The sequence below is a fragment of the Kogia breviceps genome, chromosome 9, assembly GCF_026419965.1.
Source record: "Kogia breviceps isolate mKogBre1 chromosome 9, mKogBre1 haplotype 1, whole genome shotgun sequence".
Taxonomy (NCBI): domain Eukaryota; kingdom Metazoa; phylum Chordata; class Mammalia; order Artiodactyla; family Physeteridae; genus Kogia; species Kogia breviceps.
In genome coordinates, this window is record NC_081318.1 from 113,313,904 (window position 1) to 113,338,107 (window position 24,204).

General features: G+C 44.4%; 1 protein-coding gene and 1 non-coding gene across 3 annotated transcripts in view; both read right to left on the reverse strand.

Moving 5' to 3' along the window:
* The window catches only part of SUN3 (Sad1 and UNC84 domain containing 3), an 86,628-nt gene that overhangs the window by 14,817 nt on the left and 47,607 nt on the right, over positions 1-24,204 (reverse strand). The window contains exons 3-8 of one of the 2 annotated variants that reach the window (XM_067042983.1): positions 19,944-20,005; positions 13,457-13,560; positions 9,376-9,453; positions 8,817-8,857; positions 7,625-7,796; positions 6,792-6,876 (exon numbers count right to left, since the gene is read on the reverse strand). In XM_067042983.1, coding sequence (XP_066899084.1) covers positions 6,792-6,876; positions 7,625-7,796; positions 8,817-8,857; positions 9,376-9,453; positions 13,457-13,560; positions 19,944-19,974 — 511 coding nt within the window. In that variant the 5' untranslated portion in view covers positions 19,975-20,005. The remainder of the gene's footprint in view (positions 1-6,791; positions 6,877-7,624; positions 7,797-8,816; positions 8,858-9,375; positions 9,454-13,456; positions 13,561-19,943; positions 20,006-24,204) is intronic. The other variant, XM_067042984.1, reaches the window with a different exon arrangement.
* LOC131763142 (U6 spliceosomal RNA) lies at positions 11,963-12,069 on the reverse strand. Its single transcript, XR_009337539.1, has one exon. It is a non-coding gene; the product is annotated as a U6 spliceosomal RNA (small nuclear RNA).

Consider the following 24,204-nt stretch of genomic DNA (forward strand, 5'->3'; position numbering starts at 1 on the left):
TTCACCTGTTTCCATTTTTGGTGACAATGAGTAAAGTTGCTGTAGACACTCTCAGACAGGTTTTATTGTGAACATAAGTTTAAACTTCTCTTAGGTAAGTATTGATATGTAGAGGTGGAATTGCTGGGTCATACGTGTTATGTTTAACTTCATAAGAAATTGTCAAATGTCATACCCTAGTGAAGTAAGTCAGACAGAGAAAGACAATTATTGTATGTTTTCACTTATATGTGGAATCTAAATAATAAAACGAGTGAGTGAATATAACAAAACAGAAACAGACTCATTGATACAAGAGAGCAAACTAGTGGTTACCAAAGGGGAGAGGGCAGGGGGGAGGGTCAAGATAGGGGAAGGGGACTAAGAAGTGCAAACTACTAGCTATAAAATAAATAAGATACAAGGATATAATGCACAGCACTGGGAATATAACCAATATTTTATATGTAATGACTTTAAATGGAGTATAAGCTATAAAAATATCGAATGACTGTGCTGTATGTACAGTTGAAAGTAATGCAACATCGTAAATCAACTATATTTCAATTTTTAAAAAAAGAACGAAATTGGCAAATGGTTTTCCAAAATGGCTACACCACCGCTACATTCTCACCAGCCACATGTGAGAGCTCTGCTTGCTCTCCATTGCTGCCACCATTTCACGAGTCAGGTTTTGTTTGTTCGTTTGCTGTTCTAATGGGTATATCTACATTTCACTAATGGATACTAATGAGAAGCATTTTTTCCACGTGCTTTTTTGACATCCATGTATCTTCTTTGATGAGGTGGCTTTCAAATCGTTTGCCCACTTTTTATTGGATTGGCTGTTTTCTTACCATTGAAATTTGAGAATGTTTATAAATTGTGGATATAAGTCCTTTGTCAAGTATTTGGTTTGCAATCCTGTCTCCCAGCCTGTGACTTGTCTTTTCATTCTCTTCAATGGCTTTTTCCAAGCAGAAGTTTTAAATTTAGATGAAGTCCAAATTATCCATTCTTTTCTTTTTACAGATCACATTTTGGGTATTGTGTCTAAGAAATCTTTTCCCAACTCAAAGTCAAAAAAATTTTCTCTTATTTTTTCTTCTAGAAGTTTTATAGCTTTAAGCTTCATATTTAGACCATACTTTTAACATTTAACGCATTTTGAGTTAACTTTTGTAAGGTGTGAGCTGTGAGTCAAGGTTTATTTTTGCATATGAATGTCCAACTCTTCCAGCACCATCAACTTGCTTTTTCTCCTCTGTCAAAAGTTAATTTGTGGGCTTCCCTGGTGGCGCAGTGGTTGAGAATATGCCTGCTAATGCAGGGGACACGGGTTCGAGCCCTCATCTGGGAGGATCCCACATGCCGCGGAGCAGCTAGGCCCCGTGAGCCACAACTACTGAGCCTGCGCGTCTGGAGCCTGTGCTCTGCAACAAGAGAGGCCGCGACAGTGAGAGGCTCGTGCACCGCGATGAAGAGTGGCCCCCGCTCACCACAACTAGAGAAAGCCCTCGCACAGAAACGAAGACCCAACACAGCAAAAATAAATAAATTAATTAATAAACTCCTACCCCCCCCCAACATCTTCTTTAAAAAAAAAAAAAGAAGTTAATTAGTGTGGGACTATTTCTGGACTTTTTATTATGTTTCATTAATTTCATTGACATCACATTCTCTCATTATTGTAACTTTATAGTAAGCTTTCAAAGCAGTGTGAGTCCTCCAAATTTGTTCTTCCTTTCAAAACTGTTTTGGCTATTTTAGAAAGAGCTTATAGATTTCTACAAACAATCATGCTGGGATTTTGACTGGAATTGTATTGAATCAATAGACTGGTTAGGAAGAATTGCCATCTTACCAATATTGATGCTTCTAATATGCAAACTTGGAAGATCTGTCCACTTATTTAGGTCTTCTGTTATTTCTTTCATTAGCGGGTTTTTTTTTTTTTTTTTTTTTTTTTGCTTTTAGCATGTTTTTCACTGCTGTTGTGAATAAGACTGTTTTTAAAATTTATTTTTCCAATTTCTTATTACTAGCATCTAAAAATTATATATATACAGTTGAACTTACTAACTTCACTTATTAGTTCTAGTAGATTTTTTGATGATTCTCTACATAATTCATCATGTTTTCTGTGAATACATAGATTTTTATTTCTTCCTTTCTAATTTGCTTGCTTCTTTCTTCTTTCCCTCTCTTCCCCTCCCCAACCCCACTCTTCCTTCCCCTTCTCTCTCGATTCTTGTCTTACTTTACTGTTAGGAATTCTAGTACAGTGTTGACTAGGATAGAGTATAGGTCTTTCATCTCCTTAGTTAAATTTATTCCTAGGCATTTTATTCTTTCTGGTGCAATTGTAAATGGAGTTGTTTTCTTTATTTCTCTTTCTGATAATTTGTTATTAGCGTATAGAAATGCAGCAGATTTTTATGTATTAATTTTGTATCCTGCAACTTTACTGAATTCATTTATTGGTTGTAATAGTTTTTTGATAGAGTCTTTATGGTTCTCTGTATATGGTATCATGTCACCTGCAAATAGTGACAGTTTTACTTCTTTTTCTCCTATTTGGATGCCTTTTACTTCTTTTTCTTCTCTGATTGTGGCTGGGACTTCCAACACTACATTGAACAAAAGTGGTGAGAGTAGGCATCCTTGTCTAGATCCTGATCTTAGAGGAAAGTGCTCAGCTTTTCACTGTTGAGTATGACGTTAGCTCTGGGTTTGTCATATATGGCTTTATTATGTTGAGGTGTGTTCCCTCTGTACATACTTTGTCTCTGTATTTTTTTAGTGGTTGCTCTGGCAATCTTAATACACATAACTAACCTTTCAAAGTCAATTTAGAGTTAATATTTTACCAAGAGGTCCATTTAACTTCACCCATTGACCTTTCCTTAAGAGTTGTCCATCCACATGTATTAAAACCCCATCAGCTAATGTTATAATTTTTCTTTTCAACAGTTATACCTATGTTAAAGAACTTAAGAAAACTGTCTCATAGTTATAGATATTTGTCTTATCTGTTGTTCTTTCTTCTTTCCTGAAGTTCCAAGTTTCCTTTTGGTGTCATTTCCCTTAGCCCTGAAGAACTTCCTTTAGCAGATCTGTTGACAAAGAAGTCCCTTGGTTTCCCTTCATATAAGAATGACTTCAGGGCTTCCCTGGTGGCACAGTGGTTGGGAATCTGCCTGCCAATGCAGGGGACACAGGTTCGAGCCCTGGTCTGGGAAGATCCCACATGCCGCGGAGCAACTAAGCCCGTGAGCCACAACTACTGAGCCTGTGCGTCTGGAGCCTGTGCTCCGCAACAAGGGAGGCCACGATGGTGAGAGGCCCGCGCACCGCAATGAAGAGTGGCCCCCGCTCTCCGCAACTGGAGAAAGGCCTCACACAGCAGCGAAGACCCAACACAGCCAAAAATAAATAAATTTAAAAAAAAAAAAGAATGACTTCATTTCACCCTCATTCTCTTTTCTTTTTTTTTTTTTTTATTTGGTTGCACTGGGTCTTGGTTGTGGCAGGTGGGCTCCTTAGTTGCGGCACACTGGCTCCTTAGTTCTGGCATGCGAACTCTTAGTTGCAGCATGCATGTGGGATCTAGTTCCCTGACCAGGGATTGAACCTGAGCCCCCTGAATCGGGAGCATGGAGTCTTAACCACTGCGCCACCAGGGAAGTCCCTCACCCTCATTCTTAAAGGGTATTTTTAGGGCTTCCCTGGTGGCGCAGTGGTTGAGAATCCGCCTGCTGATGCAGGAGACACGGGTTCGTGCCCTGGTCCGGGAAGATCCCACATGCCGCGGAGCAACTGAGCCCGTGAGCCATGGCCGCTGGGCCTGCACGTCCGGAGCCTGTGCTCCGCAACGGGAGAGGCCACAACAGTGAGAGGCCCGCATACCGCAAAAAAAAAAAAAAAAAAAAAAAAAAAAAAAAAAAAAAAAAAAAAAGGGTATTTTTACTGGATCTGCATTGGCATTTCCTTTATTTCAGTGCTTTACAGTATAGTTCCCTTCTCTTCTGGTCTCCTTGGTTTTCGATAAGAAATCTGCGGTCATATGTATCATTATTCTCCCATATTAACGTGTGTGTTTTTTTCCTCTAGCTGCTTTCAAGACTTCCTCATCTTTGGTTTTGTGAAATTTATGATGTGTCTGGATATAGTTTTCCTTGACTTTATCTTGTTTCTGATTTCCTCAGTTTCTCGACTCTATAAATTTACGTTTTTAACAAAATTTGGGATGTTTTCAGCTATTATTTCTTCAAATAAATTATTGTTCTGCATTTATCTCTTATCTGCTTCTGAGACTACAAGGATGAGAATGTTAGACCTTTTCATGTATGTCCCATAGGTTTCTGAAGCTTTTTCCTTTTTTTCAAAATTGTTTCCATTTTTTCCCACTTCTTCAGATTGGATAATTTCTACGGATCTTCAGTTTCACTAATTCTTTTCTCTTGTCATTGTCCTATTATTAAGCCCATATAATGAATTTTTTCAGATGTTATATTTTTCATTTCTCAAATTTTCATCTGGTTCTTTTCTATAGTTTCTCTGTCCTGGCTGAGAGATCATATCTTTTCATTCATTTCAGCTGTACTTACCTTTACCACTTGAAGCCTAGTACACTACCTGCTTCAGAGTCTCTGTGAGATAATCCAACATCTGTGTCCTGATGGAGTGGGTTGGCATCTGCTGGTTTTCTTTCCCCTTGCAAATCGGTCACATTTGCCTAGGTCTTGGTACGCCAACTAATTTTGAGCTGTATCCTAGACAGACTGAATATTATATTGTGAGACTCTGGGTGCTTTTGTTTGTTTCATCAGACAATCAACCAGAAATGTTCAGACCATAAATGCCCCTCCTTTTTCATGGGAGGCGGTAACAATCTCAGTTCCATTTTCAGAGCCTTTACAATAGGCATGTTCTGCCCATGTGCCCCTCAGTGGACAGTCTAAGACCCGAGCTGTGGCTAAATCTTTGTCAAAATCTCAGAGCCGCTGCTGTGCTGCCGTGGGTCCGTCTCCGTGAAAGAGAACTACGAAGCAAGCCGGCAGCAGGCCACACACACGAGGTCAGGGCGTCTGCTCCCCTGTCCGGCCTTCTCAAGCCTTCCTCCTACACTCTCTGGCCGACAGGACCATTTCGTTCTGGTTCGTTCTAGAACGGTGGAGTTTCTCTCACAATTTTAGTCACCCACCACACTGTCACCACCTTGCAGCTCTGTCACTGCAGCTCAAGCCTCAGCTCAAGCTTTGAGAGAAAAGAAAGACAGTAAACTCACCCCTGCACGGGCCACATTTCCAGTCTTTTACTTCCCTCCACAATCTGCCTCCTTTTGTTTACTTTTCATCATACTCAGGTAGCTGCTTTTTATGTTTTGTCCAACTCTTTTAGTTGTATGTCATCAGCAGGGAAGAAAGGCTGCCCTGGGCTTTTCTCCATCTCATCCTAACTAGAAGCTGACTGTGCATCATGCTAACATTTATTCAGAAACCATAACGTTTTCTGCTTTTCCTTGTTCTACATAGGGTATCTACAGACCTTTGTCATTATGGTTTTTCCAAATGGAAGTTGTAAATATATTGAACAGAACAGGAAGAAGGCATCAAAGGGCTGTATCAGAATGCCAAGACTCGGACTTCCCTGGTGGCACAGTGGTTAAGAATCCGCCTGCCAACGCAGGGGACATGGGTTCGAGCCCTGGTCCAGGAGGATCCCACATGCCGCGGAGCAACTAAGCTCATGCACCACAACTACTGAGCCCACGTGCCACAACTACTGAAGCCCGTGCACCTAGAGCCCGTGCTCTGCAACAAGAGAAGCCACCGCAATGAGAAGCCCGCACACCGCAACGAAGAGTAGCCCCCGCTCGCCGCAACTAGAGAAAACCTGTGCGCAGCAACGAAGACCCAATGCAGCCAAAAATAAATAAATAAATGTATGCCCAAACCAACAAAACAAGCATTCTGTGAGTTACCTTCCTACCTTATTTAAGCTCATGCCTCTCAGGCTTCAGGGCATTCAAAGTCAGACGTCTGTCCTCTTGCTCTGTCTTTCAACACACACACACGCGCGCACGTGTGCACGCGCACACACACACACATGCACGCGTGCACGCGCGCACACACACACACACACACGACTAGTAATCATGCTGGTCCAGATGCTCTCTACTCCATGCAGGACACAAATGTATTTCCACAATATTAGTTTGGCTTTTGTCACTTGATAAAAATTAGCATTCCTCTGTGTGCTTTGTATTTCCCCCCTCTTTCTCTTGCATCCTTTCCTCCCCCTCCCCCCCCACGCTTCACTGAGCACATGGTCACACACTGCCACAGGCAGGGGCTTCTAGGCAATATTAAGGTTAACAATTCACACTCTTAAGCACTTAAGAATATATTTTTGGAGGATACTAAACACATTATATACAGTCTTGAGACGCTATCACTTCATCACTAATAATGCCTTTAGACTAGTCACGAGCAGCCGTTTTCGTATACAGAGGATTAAATGTTATAATGTTTGCGATGCAGCCCCAGCCTCCCTGAGGCAGGCGCACTTTCTCTGCGGTGCTCTTAGCGTGCATCGCGCTCGCTAAGGAAGATGCGCGGCTTGTGCTCCTTCCGAGATTTGCACTCACCTGCAACCGTTTCTCGCCTCCTCTTTTTTGTCTAGGTTTGTTAGTTTTTCCTCCCTCTCCAGTTACCAGACAGACAAACACCAGATAAAGAAACACAGAGGACACAGATGCTTTTGAAGCATCGACTTTTTATACTGGCCTTGTCACTTCTTTTACTCACCTGCTGACTGAAGGGCGTAATCGGCCATCTGGACTTGATCTTCTCTCAACTTTTTAAGTACATAATTTACCAAGTTTGACATTTCCTGTACAAATTTTAAAAAGAGTTTCCTGTTAACAATCTCTGTCAACTGCTTGAGTTTTGACAATTTACTTTGCTGATCTGGACCCAAGTTTCCTAATCTGCAAAACGATAGTAACGCTGAACGTCGACCGAGCTGCCGATGGAGCCCGGCACCGCACACAGATTCTTAATATCACCTTCCCAGGCCGGCGGGCTTGGTGTTTCCCAGGCAGCTGAGTTACCCAAGCTGCGATGTGTTCGGCCGTTTGCCAAGGCCACAGAGCAAGGCTGGACTCAAGCCCCTTCTGAAGGCCTGACAACCCCTCCGCAGATTCCTAACCACTGGACCGCCAGGGAACTCCCTGTAGGTATTTGGGGATCGAGGCAGTTTACATAGAGTACATGATTGTTTGTGTTAGAAATTATTCATCATTTGAATTAATATTGGGTTCCTGAGGATGTTCTGAGTCTAAAAAAGCAAGTGTCCCGAGAGAACATAAAAGTCTGAGCTCTAACTGAGGAAGCACTTTGTCCCAGGGCCGTGGCAGTGGGGGCCTGGAGGCAGTGGTGGTCAGTGTCAGCTTTCTGTGTCTTTCAAAAAGTGTGTTTCCAGGGGCAAGCTTCAGTGAATGTAAGCTACTGCCGGGGAAGAATTTTCAAGAGGACACAGACCACACCCCAGCTGTCACCCCGTTCCCCACTCCCATAAGCTGTGGATGAGACAACTGAAGGTCAGACGAGCCCCGCCTCCCTGCGAATGCCCACATCACCTCGTCCACAACTTCAGTGCGGTCCCAGCCTCCAGCGGGGTCTCCGTCGGCAGTCCAGCTGTAATGGTGCAGACCATCCCATACATCTCTAAGTAAGGCCTTCAGAACATCTATTTCTTCAGTTAAAAATAGAATTTCCCGGAAGTTGTTTTCCAAAGTCTGGCTTTCCTTCCTGTGAATGGAGACCCTCACTGTGAAAGGAGGAAGCGGTGGGCTCCCTGCCGCCCCCCAGGGCTGGGCTTCGGGGCCAGCAAAACGAAGAGGTGCTATACGTTGCAGAAGAGAGAAACCCCAAGTGAGGGGCGTTCAGGAGATGCCCCTTCGTCTAAAGCACTGCCTTTCACGACATGTGAAAAGCAGAGACTTTCAGGGAAGCTGTCCTGAGGGCGCGCCAGGGCTTGGGGTGTGCTCTGTGCAGGCGCGCCCCATCCCTCCCTTGGGGAGTGCAGCCACCCTGACCTGAGCTGGGTGACCTCACAGTGTGGATCTTAAATCCCCCTCTCACCTCCTTAGTGGGGAACACCTTGTACTTTGAGTGGGGTACAGAGCAGGAGAGTCCCAACCAAGCCCTGAGGCTCTTTGGACCAGCCTCAGGCGGGCGATGGTGGAGCTGGAGGATCCAGCCGGGTGGGGGGAGGTGGGGGGCAGCTGCCTTTCACCAGCTCCGGGGTGCAAGATTTTACTTTCCAAGTATGGGCGCTGCTACTTGAACAGTTTGAAAGTTATTAGAAAGAGTAAGAGAATGTCAAGCCAATGGGTATTTCTTTATGCTGAAAAAAAATGGAAGCACTACTTATCTAGTATTTTCTCCCAATTTGTGAAACAATATAACATTTGGAAGAAATAAAAACTGTTAAATTTTGGTGCGTTTGTAACAGTTTTTATTCCATGCAAAAACATTGTTACAAAGTAATTCGGGGTCCCACTGCACTTCCCAGATCAGTAAATATATTTTAGAATTATTTTAATGGCTTCATAATTCTCCATTCCACATGTTTAACCTTTGACCTGTTTTTCTCATCTTGGTTGTTTCCTTTCTTAAAAAATAATAAATAATATGAAAGCACCTCCCAGTGTATATTCCCTTAAAGAATGATCTGCAGAAGTAGAAATTAGTTTTATAATTTTACAAAAGCGTTTCAGTGTTTCGACCCACACCAGAAAGTCACACACACGAGAACATCTCACTCACTTTAAAAGTTCCAGTTGCTCTTTTGGCATTCGAAGCCTGGCCTGAAAAAAAACAAAACAAAACAAAACAAAATCATTCCAAATCCTGCCTACTCAGGTGGAGTTATTTTTCCTATTTGTAAAGGGGAAGGAAATCACACTGCCACCCTCGATAGAGACGTGTGGCAAGTGGGACCCACAGCCTCTAAGACACCTGCATCTTCCTGCAAATAGCTATATTTAGAGGAGATGCGGAAGCATCCAGACCTGAGGTCTGTTCCTGTCACAGTGAGGGGCAACCCCTTTCTCTGTAAGGAAGCCAATGGCTGGATTCCATTAGCATGCCATCAAACAAATTGCAGGCTTTACCTAATGCCGGCAGGGTGTCTCAACAGGACCATCTCAGGTTTGAAGAGGGGGTGCCCAGCCAGGCTGACGACGTTGCCGCTGTTTCGGATGCACATAGGGTGTGGCGGAGGACGTCCACACAGGACAGCGGACAGAGGGTCTGCTCCCAGGCTGAAGCCCCGGCCCACCCAGCTTCCCTCCGCCGGCTCCTCTGTGTGCGAAGCTCCACGTACCTCATGGGTTCTAGGCTCCCCCACCAGTGGCTGCAAACCCAGCAGCTTAAAATGACAGAAGTGGATTCTCTTGCAAGCCTGGAGGCCAGAAGTCCGAGATCAGGGTGTCAGCAGGGCCGCACTTTCCCCTGAGGCTCAAGAGAGATTCCATTTCTTCCACCTTCTGGAGGCTCCCGGGCTTGCTGTGGCTGCACTGTCCCCACACGCCCTTCTCCCCTAGGTGCTTCTCCTCTGTGTGTCTTATCTTATCTGTGTGACACGTGTCAACGGGTTTAGGGCCCATCTGGGAAATCCAGGATGACTTCATCTCAGGAACCCTAATTACATCTGCAGAGACTCTTTTTCCAAATAAAGGTTCCATGCACAGGTTCTGGGGGTCAGGCCATGAAATGGCCACTGCAGTGACCATCCATGAGCTATCTGAGAAATAATGTCCCATCCTTCTCAGCGGACAAGTCTGCTTTTTGTTTCAAAGACTCTGAATTCCCATCAGTTTGCTCTGCCAAAATGGTGCAAGGCAGGAGGGACATCTCATCTACACTGTTGTGTGACAATGGAGTGGAATGGAACACAGCACGCCACACAGAAAACAATTACCTCGCTTTTGTTTTGCTGCTGAGTAATTAATTTTATTATTATTATTATTTTTTGCGGTACGCGGGCCTCTCACTGTCGTGGCCTCTCCCGTTGCGGAGCGCAGGCTCCGGACGCGCAGGCTCAGCGGCCATGGCCCATGGGCCCAGCCGCTCCGCGGCACGTGGGATCCTCCCGGACCGGGGCACGAACCCGCGTCCCCTGTATCGGCAGGCGGACTCTCAATCACTGCGCCACCAGGGAAGCCCATGAGCAATTAATTTTTAAAACATTTTTATTTGAGTATTGTTGTTTTACAATGTTGTGTTAGTTTCTGCTGTGCAGCAAAGTGAATCAAATTATACATATATCCCCTCTTTTTTGGATGTCTCTCCCATTTAGGTCACCACAGAGCACTGAGTAGAGTTCCCTGTGCTAAACGGTAGGTTCTCATTAGTGGGCAATTTAATTTCTTACAGGCTCTCCTCAACATTTTTCCTTTGATGGGGATGTGGATGTGGGAGCTTATTTTTGGTAGGGAGAAATTCTTATTTCTAGTTTTTCAGTTTCTGTTTGAATAGATTTCCTGTCGGTAGGGGCAGTGTTTTGCACTTCTGTTACTTTTTTTCTGTTCTAACCTTAAAAGAACATACAGAAAATATGCCTTCATTAATTTGCTGATAAATGAATTTGAGGGTTCTTTGAAAGCTAACATTTTCCGGATTTTCAAAAGCATTTTTATTTGCCTCATTTCCAAAAGGATTTTAGGTGGCTTCCACTATAGGAACAAATATAGTATAAAAAACTAAGCAACTAAGCCTGTGTGCCACAGCTACTGAGCCTACACTCTAGAGCCCGGGTGCCACAACTATTGAGCCCGTGTGCCACAACTACTGAGCCTGCACTCTAGAGCCCATGCTCCACAACAAAAGAAGTCAACACAATGAGAAGCCTGCACACTGGAACGAAGAGTAGCCCCTACTTCCTGCAACTAGAGAAAGCGCGTGCACAGCAACAAAGACCCAACACAGCCAAAAATAAATAAAGTAATAAATTTAAAAAAAAAAATCTGGGCTTCCCTGGTGGTGCAGTGGTTGAGAGTCTGCCTGCCGATGCAGGGGACACGGGTTCGTGCGCTGGTCCGGGAAGATCCCACATGCCGCGGAGCGGCTGGGCCCGTGAGCCATGGCCGCTGAGCCTGTGCATCCGGAGCCTGTGCTCCGCAACGGGAGAGGCCACAACAGTGAGAGGCCCGCGTACCGCAAAAAAAAAAAAAAAAAAAAAAAAAAAAAAAAAAAAAAAAAAGCCATCAGACCAAACAAAAAGTGAGGAAGTGAAAGTGAAGAGAAAAGGACTGGGAAAGGAAGATAACACGTGAAAGATGGGTTGGCATCCACAGGGAAAAAGTAAAACCTCAAAGATGCAGCAGAGGCTGCTTTGGGTACGGCTGGTGATCCATGCCTTCCACGAGGGTCCTGTGATCAGAATGGTGCTGGGGCTCCTAAGAAACTTTCTGGAGCTTCCTTCCAGGCAGGTGTACAGAGCCCCATGGAAGGTTAGGACAGATGTCCAGAGCCCTCAGTAGGACTGCACAGCATCTCCAACAAAGCTCCTGATGAAACACCTGCTACCTGACCAAAACATGCCCATGGAAGGAGGACCAGTTGGCATCTGCAGTCAACTGGACAGGTGTGGAATCAACAGCCTCCTGAGAAATGACAGGGCTGAGTAGAAAAGGCAGAGAAACAGCTGTGGGCAGGGCCACAGCCTTGTTTGTCATTGTTAACTATTTTACTCTTAAAAATATGGAAGGGCTTCCCTGGTGGCGCAGTGGTTGAGAGTCCGCCTGCCGATGCAGGGGACACGGGTTCGTGCCCCGGTCCGGGAAGATCCCACATGCCGCGGAGCGGCTGGGCCCGTGAGCCATGGCCGCTGAGCCTGTGCGTCCGGAGCCTGTGCTCCGCAACGGGAGAGGCCGTACCAAAAAAAAAAAAAAAAAAAAAAAAAAAAAAAAAAAAAAATGGAAGCCTTCATGAATCCGCTAGTCATTCTTCTTCAGGGGCTGTGCTGATCTTCTCTATACTGTTCCAGTTTTTGTATGTGCGCTGCCTAGGTGAGCACTGTTTTGTATTTACAGGTAATGTCGACTGAGACCCAAAGCTTTATGCCTTAGAATGTGGCTCCAATACTTCGAGCTGGGAGAAATTGGATGCAAGTGTTCACAAATGCCTCACGTGGCCAGTACTTTTTTTATATATATATATAACAAAACTGCCACAAGTTATCCAATTTTAAACCTTATAACTTCCGGGGAAGAGGGCACCAACTCAGGTCCAAGGTCATTGACTGGATGGAGTTCATTGGTCTGCCCCTTCTTTCTGTGGAGCAGTGGTTGACTTGACCGAAGCTCCTGTCCTTCCTCCCTTCTCTCATCTTCAGAGGCCAAAGCACAGGATAGACAAGGTAACATCAGAGTGCTGGGGTACACCATAGAGGGGACACCAGTGTCTGGTCTCAGGCTAAGTCCCTTTTGCTTTGACTAGCTTCAGGACAGATGGGAGGCCATTCTGTCCACAACTCCAGGCAGTGGTTAACTGAAGTGTTAGTTGCCATTTTCCATGTGCTGAAGCTTCCCTTGGGGTGCTGGCTTAGTTTGGTCAGGCTGCTCCAGTATACCAGAGACTGGCTGGCTTATAAATAACAGTTTATTTCTCACAGTTGTGGAGACAGAAGTTCAAGATCAAGGCACCAGCAGATTTGGTATCTGGTGAGAACCACTTCCTGGTTCATAGACAGTGTCTCCTCACTGTGTCCTCACATGGCAGAGAGAGGGCAGGGAGCCCTCTGGGGTATCTTTTTTTATTTTTTATTTTTATTTTTTGGCCACACCATGTGGCATGCAGGATCTTAGTTTCCCGACCAGGGATCGAACCCACACACCCTGCGGTGGAACTGTGGAGTCTTAACCACTGGACTGCCAGGGAAGTCCCTGGGCTATCTTTTTTATAACGGGCACTAATCCCAATCATGGGGGCTCCACCCTCATGACTTAATCACTTCTCAAAGGTCCCACCTCCTAATACCTGGGGTTAGGTTTCAACATATAAATTTGGGGGGGACATAAATATTCAGCCTATGACATTCTAACCCTGGCCCCTCAAATTAATGTCCTTCTTCCATGCAAAATGCATCCATTTTATCCCAACAGCTCAAAAGTCTTTGTTCATTCCAGCATCAACTTAAAAGTCTAAAGTCCAAAGCCTCAACTAAATATCATCCAAATCAGATATGGATGAGACCCCAGGTACAATTCATCCTGAAGCAAACTCCCTTCTAGCTATGAAGCTGTGAAATCAAACACATTATCTGCTTTCAGACATAGCAGCATAGGATGGACATTCCCATTGCAAAAGGGAGAAACAAGGAAGAAGGAAAGGGTAATGAATCACAAATCTAGTGTATTAGATTTTAAATGAGTGACATACAAAATGATTTAACAAAACATCACCTGGTAATTGTAAAGCTGTGAACCATATTCTGCAATTACAGCATAAAATTGTCTGGATTTGTGATGAAACTCTTTTTCTTTAAGCCTCATGTGATTTCTAAATCCTGTTAAGGAAAAGAATGACTTTGATTACATAGTTTATCTGGAAACAGTTATAAGATATTTTACATTGATGAAACAAAATTTATATTTTCAGGCAGGACAAAAAAAAATTAAAGTTATTTCTCTGTGTCCATTTGGTCTTCCTCCCTCCCTCCCTAATATGCAGTGTATATCTGCATTACAGATTAACCAGAGCTCCTCAAAGATGGGAGGGAACTTTATATAAATATCAGCAAGTCATTTTGACGTATGAGCTTTTGTCTCAAAAATGTATATGTGCCTTTGACTTCTAACAGGTGGAACAGTTCTCAGAACTACTGAGAGTCTGTCTCCTGAGATATAATCCTCAGTTTGGCTTGAATAAAATTCCTCTTTTTTCTTCTTAACCTGATTGTTAATTGCATTTTTGTGGACAACATCTATTAATAGAAATTCCTCTAAGCAGCGAAGCTATATCAGATTCTTGGGTGACAATAATTTTCCATGACAGCATAAGGGGCTCAAAAAATTGTTCCTCCATTGAAACAATCATAAACTTGCAAAGACTAACAGGACCAACTTTATTGGAATTCTGAAATCTAATCTCAAACTTACAGCAACTAGAGGACTGAAGAAAAGGGCAGATTAGTTTTGGAAAGAGAGCAGTGTGGCATTATTGCTCATCTGCCCTACCATCTCCCACTCCCCAGAATGGTGGCAGTGGCTGTGCAAATGGCAGCCAACGTTTCTGGTGCAGATGTTGTGCCAGGGGTCTAATACAGACATTGTTCTTCAACTACGGTAACTCTGAGTTTTGACCCACCTAGTGTTCCCCTGATTAGCTGGTGCAGAGGCTGACCTTTGTTTCTACCCACTCCCTTGGGCTAGAACAGTTTTCTGGGAGGCTGCAATGTCTGTTGAAAGATTTCAAGACATAAACTGGCCATGACATCTCTGAGGAAGCCCAAACATTGGACTAACTAGACAAAAACTTTATAAACCATCTGTCTTAAATATGCTCAAAAACTAAAGGAAACCATAGACAAAGAACTAAAGAAAACCAAAGAAATGAAGTATGAATAAAATGAGAATATCAATAGAAAAATTATAAAAGGAACCAAATACAAATTCTGGAGCTGCAAAGTACAATAACTGAAATTTAAAAGTTCACTGAAAGGGATCAACAGCAGATGTGAGTAGGCAAAAGAGAGAATCAATGAACTCAGAGACAGAATAATTGAAATTAGCAAATATGATGATGAGGAGGAGAAAGAATAAAGAAAGTACACAGGGCTTGAGAGACCTACAGAACAGCATCAAACTGATCAATGTACACTTATGGGAGTCCCAGAAGAAGACAGAGCAAAGGACAGAAAGAATATTTGAAGAAATAATAGCTGAAAACTTCCCAATTTGATGAAAAGCATAAATCTACAGATCCAAGAAGCTCAACAAACTCTAACTAGGATAAACTTAAGGAGACTTATACTAAGAAACACTATAATCAGTCAGTCAAAAGCCAAAGACAGAGAATCTTTTTTTTTTTAACATCTTCATTGGAGTATAATTGCTTTATAATGTTGTGTTAGTTTCTACTGTACAACAAACTAAATCAGCTATATGTATACATATATCCCCATATCCCCTCCCTCTTGAGCCTCCCTCCCACCCTTGGTAGTGTATATATGTCATTGCTACTCTCTCACTTCTTCCCAGCTTCTCCTTCCCCACTGTGTCCTCAAGTCCAAAGACACAGAATCTTGAAAACAGCAAGAGAAATACTACTTGTAATGTACAAGGAATCCTTAATAAGAATATTATCAGATCTCTGAATATTATCAGAAACTATGGAAGCCAGAAGGTGGTGGGATGACATATTTAACATGCTGAAAGGAAAGAAAAAACAAACATGCCAACCAAGAATTCTATATCCACCCAAACTATCTTTCACAATGAAGAGGAAATTAAGATATTCCCAGAAAACAAAAACTGAAGAAGTTATTGCCAGAATACCTGCCCTACAGTAAATGCTAAAGGGACTCCTTCAGGCTGAAGTGAAAGGGCACTAGAGAGTCAATGTCATCTGGAGAAAATCAATATCTCCAGTAAAGGTAACTATAAGTTTTAATAAGTAAATATAAAAGCCAGTATTATTGTATTTTTGCTTCTTAACTCTTCTTTTTATTTCCTGCATGATTAAAAAGACAATTGTATAAAAATAATTATAGATCTATGTTAATGGATACACAATATATAAAAGTGTAATTTTTGACAACAACAGCATAAAGGAGGAAGGGATGGAGCTGTATTGGAGCAGAGTACTTATATGCTGTTGAAGTTATGTTGGTACCAATTCAAGCTATATTTTATGAATTCAGTGTTAGTTGTTATCTCTGTGGTAGTCACCAAGAAAACTTCTAAAAAATATACACAAAATGAGAAGAGAATCAAAACAGTACACTACAGGGACCTCCCTGGTGGTCCAGTGGTTAAGACTCTGTGCTTCCATTGCATGGGGCGCAGGTTCGATCCCTGATCAGGGAACTAAGATCCCACATGCTGTGTGGCACAGCCAAGAAAAAAAACAAACAAACAATTAAACACAAAAGGCAATAATTGATAAAATGAGGACCAAACAAGGTATAAGACAGAGAAAACAATATGAAAATGGCAGAATTCTTTTCTTATCAGTAATTACTTTACATGTAAATGGATTAAACTCTCCAATCAAAATAAAGATTGCCAGAATGGATTAAAAAAACATGATCCAACTATATGTTGCCTACAGGAGACACATTTTACAACCCAAACTGAAAAGTATAAACCAATGCTGAAAGGTTTTTTTTTTTTTCTTTTTTTTTTGCTGTATGCAGGCCTCTCACACTGTTGTGGCCTCTCCCATTGCGGAGCACAGGCTCCGGACGCACAGGCTCCGCGGCATGTGGGATCTTCCCGGACCGGGGCACGAACCTGTGTCCCCTGCATCGGCAGGCGGACTCGCAACCACTGCGCTACCAGGGAAGCCCTGAAAGGTATTTTTTAAAGATCTAAATAGATCAGGATGCTTACTATTGTTATGATGACAATACTACCTGAAACTGTCTATAGATTCCAAGCAATCCCTGTCAAATTCCAACAAAGTGGTCCAGGCATAAAGATAGACATATAGACCAATGGGATAGAATTGCAAATCCGGAAATAAGCCCATACATCTATGGCTGATTGAATTTTTTGACAAGGGTGACAAGACCATTCAATGGGGAAAATAGTCTTTTCAACAAATGATGCTGAGACAACTGGATGTCCATTTGCTAAAAAATGAAGTTGGATCCCTACGTCATGCTATATACAAAAATTGACTCAAAATGGATCAGTGAGCTAAATATAAGAGTGAAAATCATACAACTCTCAGAAAAGACATAGAAGTAAATTGTCATGACCTAAAATTTAGTAATGGATTCTTAGATATGACACCATTAAAATGAAAACATTTTTTGCATCACAGGACATTACTCAAAAAGTGAAAGGGCAACCTACTGAATGAAAGAAAATATCTGCATATTATAGATCTGAGAAGCGTCTAATATCCAGAATATATTAATATAAAGGACTCTTACAAGTCAACCACAAAAAGACAAAAACCCAATCAAATGGGCAAAGGACTAGAAGAGACTTTCTCCAAAGAAGATATATAAATGTCAAACAAGCACATAAAAAGTGGCTCAATATTAGTCAATATCAATCATTAGGGAAATGCAAATAAAAACCACAATGAGACAGCACTTCACATCCACCAGGATGGCTACAATTCTAAAAAATGGAGAGTAACAAGTGTTGGTGAGGATGTGTGGAAGCTGGGACCATCATACATTGCTGGTGGGAAAGTGAAATGGTGCAGCTTCTCTGGAAAAGAGTTTGGCAATTCCTCGCTAGCAATTTACTAGTAGGAATATAACACAAAGAATTGAAAACAGGTACAGTAAGTCCACTACATGTGAACGAGTTCCGTTCTGAGAGCTAGTTCATAAGTCCAATTTGTTTGTGAGTCCAAATACTTATAACACTTTTCAAAATAATACATTTAAAAAAACCACAAAAAATAAAGAAAACATTTTAAATTCTACAGTACAGTACCTTGAAAAGTACAGTAGTACAGTACAACAGCTGGCCTACAGGGGCTGGCATCAAGTGAACAGGCAAGAAATAAAGATACTGTACTACTGTACTCTACACAGTCCTGTACGGTAAGGTACAGAAAAGCACAGCCACTTGTAGAGGATGCACACACGTGACAATGTACGCCAGACACGTGAACTAAGTTATGTGATTGGACATGCGAACGCACGTTTGAATCTTTGAAAGTTCACGATGTGAAGGTTCGTATGTAGGGGACTTCCCGTATTCAAACAAGTACGTGTACACACATGTTCACAGCAGCACTATTCACAACAGCCGAAAGGTGGAAGCAGTGGATGCCCATCCATAGATGAATGGATAAACAAGTTGTGGTCTATTGATACAATGGAATATTATTCATCCACAAAAAGGAATGAGGCACTTATTCAGCTACAACAAGGATGAGCCTCAAAAACATGACGCTTTAGTGAAAGAAGCCAGACACAAATGGTCATACATTGTATGATTCCGTTTATATGACACATTCAGAACATGTCGATCCTTAGAAACAGAAAGCAGATTAGTGGTTGCCAGGGGAAAGGGGAGGGGGAAAGGGGAGTGACTGGTTAATGGGTGTGGGGTTTCTTTAGGGATTGATGAAAATGTTTTGGAATTAGAAGTGGTAGTTGTACAACATTGTGAATGCACTCAATGCCACTAAATTGTTCACTTCTAAATGCTTAATTTTATATTATGTGGATTTCACCCCAGTAGATAAAAAAAGGATCCGAGGGGCTTCCCTGGTGGCACGGTGGTTAAGAATCTGCCTGCCAATGCAGGGGACACGGGTTCCAGCCCTGGTCCGGGAAGATCCCCCATGCCGTGGAGCAACTAAGCCTGTGTGCCACAGCTGCCGAGCCTACATTCCAGAGACCATGAGCCACAACTACTGAGCCCATGTGCCACAACTACCGAGCCTGCGCTCTAGAGCCCGTGATCCACAACAAGAGAAGCCACCGCAATGAGAAGCCTGCGCGCCGCAACAGAGAGTAGCCCCTGCTCGCCGCAACTAGAGAAAGCCCACACACAGCAACGAAGACCCAATGCAGCCGAAAATAGATTTTAAAAAAATGGATCTGAGTCCAGTTTAATTCCATTGAAATCATGAACACATCAGTGGTGTCTAAAATGGATCTGGCCCCTTTGTGGGCAAGCGGGCAAGCTTACAGTGGGGAGAGACAAAGAAGAAGTTTGCATGCACTGTGAAGTTGTATCTTAAAAGACGTCAAAGGAATATAGGGTATTCATTTCCAAAACAAGGAAAATCCTGAGCACAAATAGTTCTACCGTTCACAGGGCGTGTTCCTGACACAGGCAGGGAGGTGGGGCCCAAGCAGAGCAGGCGTGGCTCACCGTGCACGGGTCTAGGGTAGAGCTGTGGGAAATCTCATCACAGAGGGTTCACGAGTCAGGGGCGGGCAGCAGCGAGGGGTCGGGGGCGCAGGTGCAGCCTCCTGAGGTTCACAGTCTGAGATCAGCAGACATGAAGACCAGACAGTGGGAAGCAGCAGAGCCAGGCAGCGTGTGCAGTTCTCAGTGGGAACTGGAATATTCAAGGTCTAGTCTAGGGGTCTGCTGAGATGGGGTGGGTGCACAGGGCACTAAGATGCGGCTAAAGGCAGGCTGGCGCAGGCTTAGAGAGCCCTCGGTCCAGGTATCTGCATGCAGTCCCAACTAAATAGCCCCCACTGCCATGTAAGAGAGCATTTCGTGGTGACACTGGGGGGACTCGCTCATGGGCAGAGTCTACACTTCAGGTTGTCCGCATACCACAGAGCAGTTTTTCGGTGTGCTAGGGTTTGTGATGGGTGACATTTACAGTCAGAAAACTGCAAACGGCCTGTTCCATCATTTCTTCAAGAATCCCATGATAAGCCAGAGTTTTTGGTTGTCAAAATCCCATAAGAGGAGTCACCCAGATTTAGAAAAGGTCAATGGCATGTGTTTGCAATAAAAATATAAAGGAGTCGTAACTTCAAAGCAACTTCTTTCATTTTAAACTGTGATTCTAAGAGAAATAAAGTACTTGCTAAGTCTTTACAAAGATGCCCATATTACTTTTACAATCAGAAATAAAAGACAAAAAAAAAAAAAGGAATGGTTCAAGAGCGTGCCATCACTTCCAGGCTCCTGTGGCATTTATTACAAATATGAGTCATTCCACTGTGATGTCTCTCACCACACACATCCTGTGAAATGGCTTCAAGGATCATTATTTAGGAAGACTCACCTAGAAGAAGAAAAGTCAGTATAAACACCATACTCGTGACAGTCTTCCACGATCCAGTTAACCTAAAAAGAAGAAACATAACAGCAAAAAGAATTTAACGACACATCACCCTTAACCTTTAATTTGAACTTTAACCTCTACAACCAAGTCAACAAACATGACTAGGCTGAGTACGTGAGTTAATTTAATTCCTAATCCACTATCTGTGAAATTGAGGGAAAACAGTATTCAGGCTGGTGTATATACATATTCACACATACGTATATACCCCTCTCTTTAACACACATTACTGTCATGCGGTTGCCTGTTTTTATGCCTATAAATGCTTATAAAGAAGAAAACAAAGGAGGTTATCCTAGAGGTCTGCAATGTAGCGTGAGCCAAAGAGAAAAAAGAAAAGTCGGAGTCTGATTTTGTGGAAATTCGGTATTAAGCTAAAGAACAAGTTGCAATGAGCAACTGTCTGATAAAATTCTTGAAAGCAATCCTAACCTTTTTTCCCACTTTTTATTGAAGTACAACATACATATGGAAAAGAGCGCAAACCATCACACAGCTCAAGTGGACCTTCACAAAATGAACGTATCCGTGTCACTTCACCCAGAACCAGGAAAGAGCACGGCGGCTGGTCAGCAGCCCCTCTGGGCCCCCATCAGGCCCTGCATTTCCCGCCCCTGAAGGGCACCTCTCTCCCAGGCTCTGTGCCCACTGAGCAGGCTTCCTGGTTGGCAAGCATCGTAAAGGGAACATATGTGCGGCTGCTCCTCTGAAAGTCTGCGAGCCACCCGTAGCCTCACGCTGCGTGGCTGGAGCCCCTTCATTCTTATCACTGCAGTGTGATAAGTGTCACCCCACTGTGTGAGCACACGCACGGGTACCATCCTGATGCCGTGGGCATTAGGGGTCGTGACGCACAACGCCGTTGCGGTCTCACAAACGACGCTGCCGTGAGCGCTCTTGTCCGTGGCTCTTGATGAACACACCGTGTGTATTTCATTTAGGCGAACTCCCAAGAGAGGAACTGCTGGGTGGTAGGGTCTGTGCATATTCAGCCTCAGTAGATTTTTCCAAAGAGTTTTACAATGTGATCCCAGTTATAACCTTTGCACATCCAACTTTAAAGATTGTTTAAAAAGAAAACAAAGGAAAATGGCTAAAATAGGCTAATCACATTAAGAAAGAAGGCTAGGAGCTTTGGGACAAAGCTTTGGGACAAAGCTCAGGTGGCAGACTGAAATTTCTATTTAAAACGTACGAAAAACTACATAAAGATGATCACTCATTAATTACAGATGGCACGTTGACGTAGCAGGAGAAGCACTGGGTCACAGCTTAGGAAAGGGGGCGTTGTTACTGAACACAAGACTGTGTGCCCGATGCACAGTGAGGGCAGACAAAACAGAAACGTTGGAGTGTGGAGCAGAGAAAGTGTTATTTCAGGGCTGATCAAGGAGACGGGGGGCTCACGCCTTAAAACCCCCGAACTCCCTGAAGCCTTTGAGCAAAGCCCTTTCATAGGAAAGGTGAGGGACGGGCGGTTGGTTTGCTGAAGGCTTCTTCGTGGCAGAGCCTTTGTTCTCGCAGCTGTCCGCGAAGGTCAGGTCACAACGTTCCTGTAAACCTCCATCAAAACAAATGTTATCCTCTGTCCTGCAAGTTTTTATCTAAAGGTGTAAGGCTCTTAAAGGTCATAAACAAAGAAAGAGAAAGACGGGAATGAAGTTCCTTCTCCATGCGTCCTTGCGGCTTTTAACACATCACAAATCCCGAAGCAAAGCAACATCATCACCCCACATCTTACTTGTTCAGGTCCCAAGTCTCGACTTCCGCCCTCCGAGGTCCAGGCCATGGCTGAGGGGACGGGGGTCCCTGGGCGGGCCAGTCACCCTGCCGGGGAGCGCTCATCCAGCACACAGTCTGGGTCCTCCCGCAGGTGCCCAGGCCCCGCTGAGGGGCCTCGGCTGGCAGCGCCCTCAGGGCCCGGCCCCCAGAGCTGCCCAGCCATCATCACTGAGGGAGCCAGGTGCCCAGGACCCAGCTGGCCCTCAGCCTCCTCAGGCCACGCAAATGGGTACCAGGTCCCTCGGACCCACGGAGACGGACGTGTGCTCAGTCTCGCGATAACGGCCTGGTGCCCGCCCCGCCCCTATGACACTGCTGGGCCTGAGTTTCTGCAAGTCACTTGAGCAGTTTGGGTCTGGGGTTTTGACCTGTTATGAGCTAGTTTCCATCAACAGAAAGGCAGAATTCCTTGTTCCAGGCGAATGAAGAATGGCTGAGCAAGGGACCTCAAGTCTGGAAGCTGCTTCATTCGTAGTGCTGGACCCTGCACACGACAGGGACCCGGCAAGAGGCCACTGACGAGTGAATGACCCGAGAGGCTGCAGGTTACAGTCATAATTTCACACTGCTGCCCACGTGCATTCTTTAAAAAAGAATGTCTTTCTCTTTCATAACCCTTGTCCCGCACTTGCTGTAATTAACCTAAAGCCCCAGGCCACAGAAAGTAACACTGCTGTTTAACATTTCGCGAAGGAGACAGGAAAGAGATTTCCTGAATTCGTTTGAGCTAGTTGACCGAATGGACAGATTTACTCCCTCGGGGACCTGCCCCTGAGCTGTGCTGTCCATAGGGCTTGTAACCTGACAGCTCCGGAAGCAGCTCGAACCCCGCGGGGAATATAGACTCAGGACTGCCAGGGAGGAAAACATTTTCCTCTCCCCTCCTAGGCTCCTCTGGCTGGTCTAAGAATTAAATGGACCTGAGACAGACTAAGCAAACACAAGTTTTATAACAGGTCCTTGTGAGGGAGGCCAGGAAAACGGAGTCGCTCGCCCAGATAGCTGAGACCCTCACCTCAAATACCATCTTCAGCTAAAGGCAGCAGAGGAGGTCAGGGCTGGGACTTCAGAGGGGAGGAAGGCGGTTCACATGGGGATGGAAAGGCAAGGGTCTGGTACATAAAAGCAGAGGCAGTGGGACACAGAGTGGACTCTGATGTCTGGGCCCTGCCCATCCCCACCCCTTGCCCCGATTCTTTGCAGACATCCTCCCTGCTAACGGCTCTGTTCCAGGGCACCGTCCCTTTATCTCAGTTCTTTATGCAGCTAAGGGGGAGGTAAAAAGAACCTCCTGAGTCTCCCATTTCTTCAAAATAATCGGCCTACATTAACTCTCATGGCAAAGAGACATATTTTATGGTGGGGGGGAGGGCAAATTTTGTTCCTCTACAGAATGAGCCACCTAATTCCTCCCATATAGAACCTTTAAGTGGCTTATCCACCTGCAAAAAGCAATCATGTCTATTGTCCACCCGAGGTGGTGAAAATGTGCCAAAAGCAACAGAGAGGAAGGTCTTACCAGCCCTCTTCTCCGAAGGGACGTGCCTTCTTAAAACCACCATACCCCTTGAAATCTCACTGGTCACCTGGGGGATCCACTGTCTAAAGAGAGTTACTCAAAGGTCATGGACCCCTCCCGAGGGACTGGCTTAATGAAAATTACCACATACCTCATTAACCAAAGGTTAACTTAGCTTTTTGATTAAACCTTAGCTGTTACCATGGGGACCGTTACTTCCTTACTCTTTGTTTTGTTCTCCCAGCAGGCAGCGCCAAGGGGGCAGGTGAAGGGTCTTGGGTCTTTGGGCCACCCAAGTGGCCGGGGCTTTCCTGCTGTCTCCTCACTTGCTCTAACTAGAGGAGACAGTTATTAGCTCAAAGTGTGTACCCACCCACAGCCTGTGTAGTCAGTTCTCACCCAAGGATGTAACCAACGCCCTCTGTGTCCAGAGTCCTAAAAGCTCAGCGCTGGACCCTGCACACGACAGAGACCGGGCAAGAGGCCACTGACGAGTGACCCGAGACGCTGCACGTTACAATCGCATAATTCACGCTGCTGCCAAAGTGACATTAAAAAAGAATGTCTTCTCTTTTATAACCCTTGTCCCCCACTTGCTGTAATTAACCCAAAACCCCTGCCACAGAAAGAAGACAGCAGGCCACAGAAAGTACTGGGATTCAGAGAAATCTTCAGAGGCTTTCTCTATAAGAGAGGGTTATTTTCCAGGTGACCAGAGCACATAGGCCCCATGACACGTATACCACCGGATCTTACGGAATCCCCCTGCAGGTACGTACGCGCTGGCGTCAGGGCTTTCCTGCGCGGAGACCACGGCACGCCTGCTCGAGCCGCTGCTGGCCTCCTCAGAAGGAGCCTTGAAGAGCCTGGCGCCCCACCTCGACCTAGGCCTTCCACTCA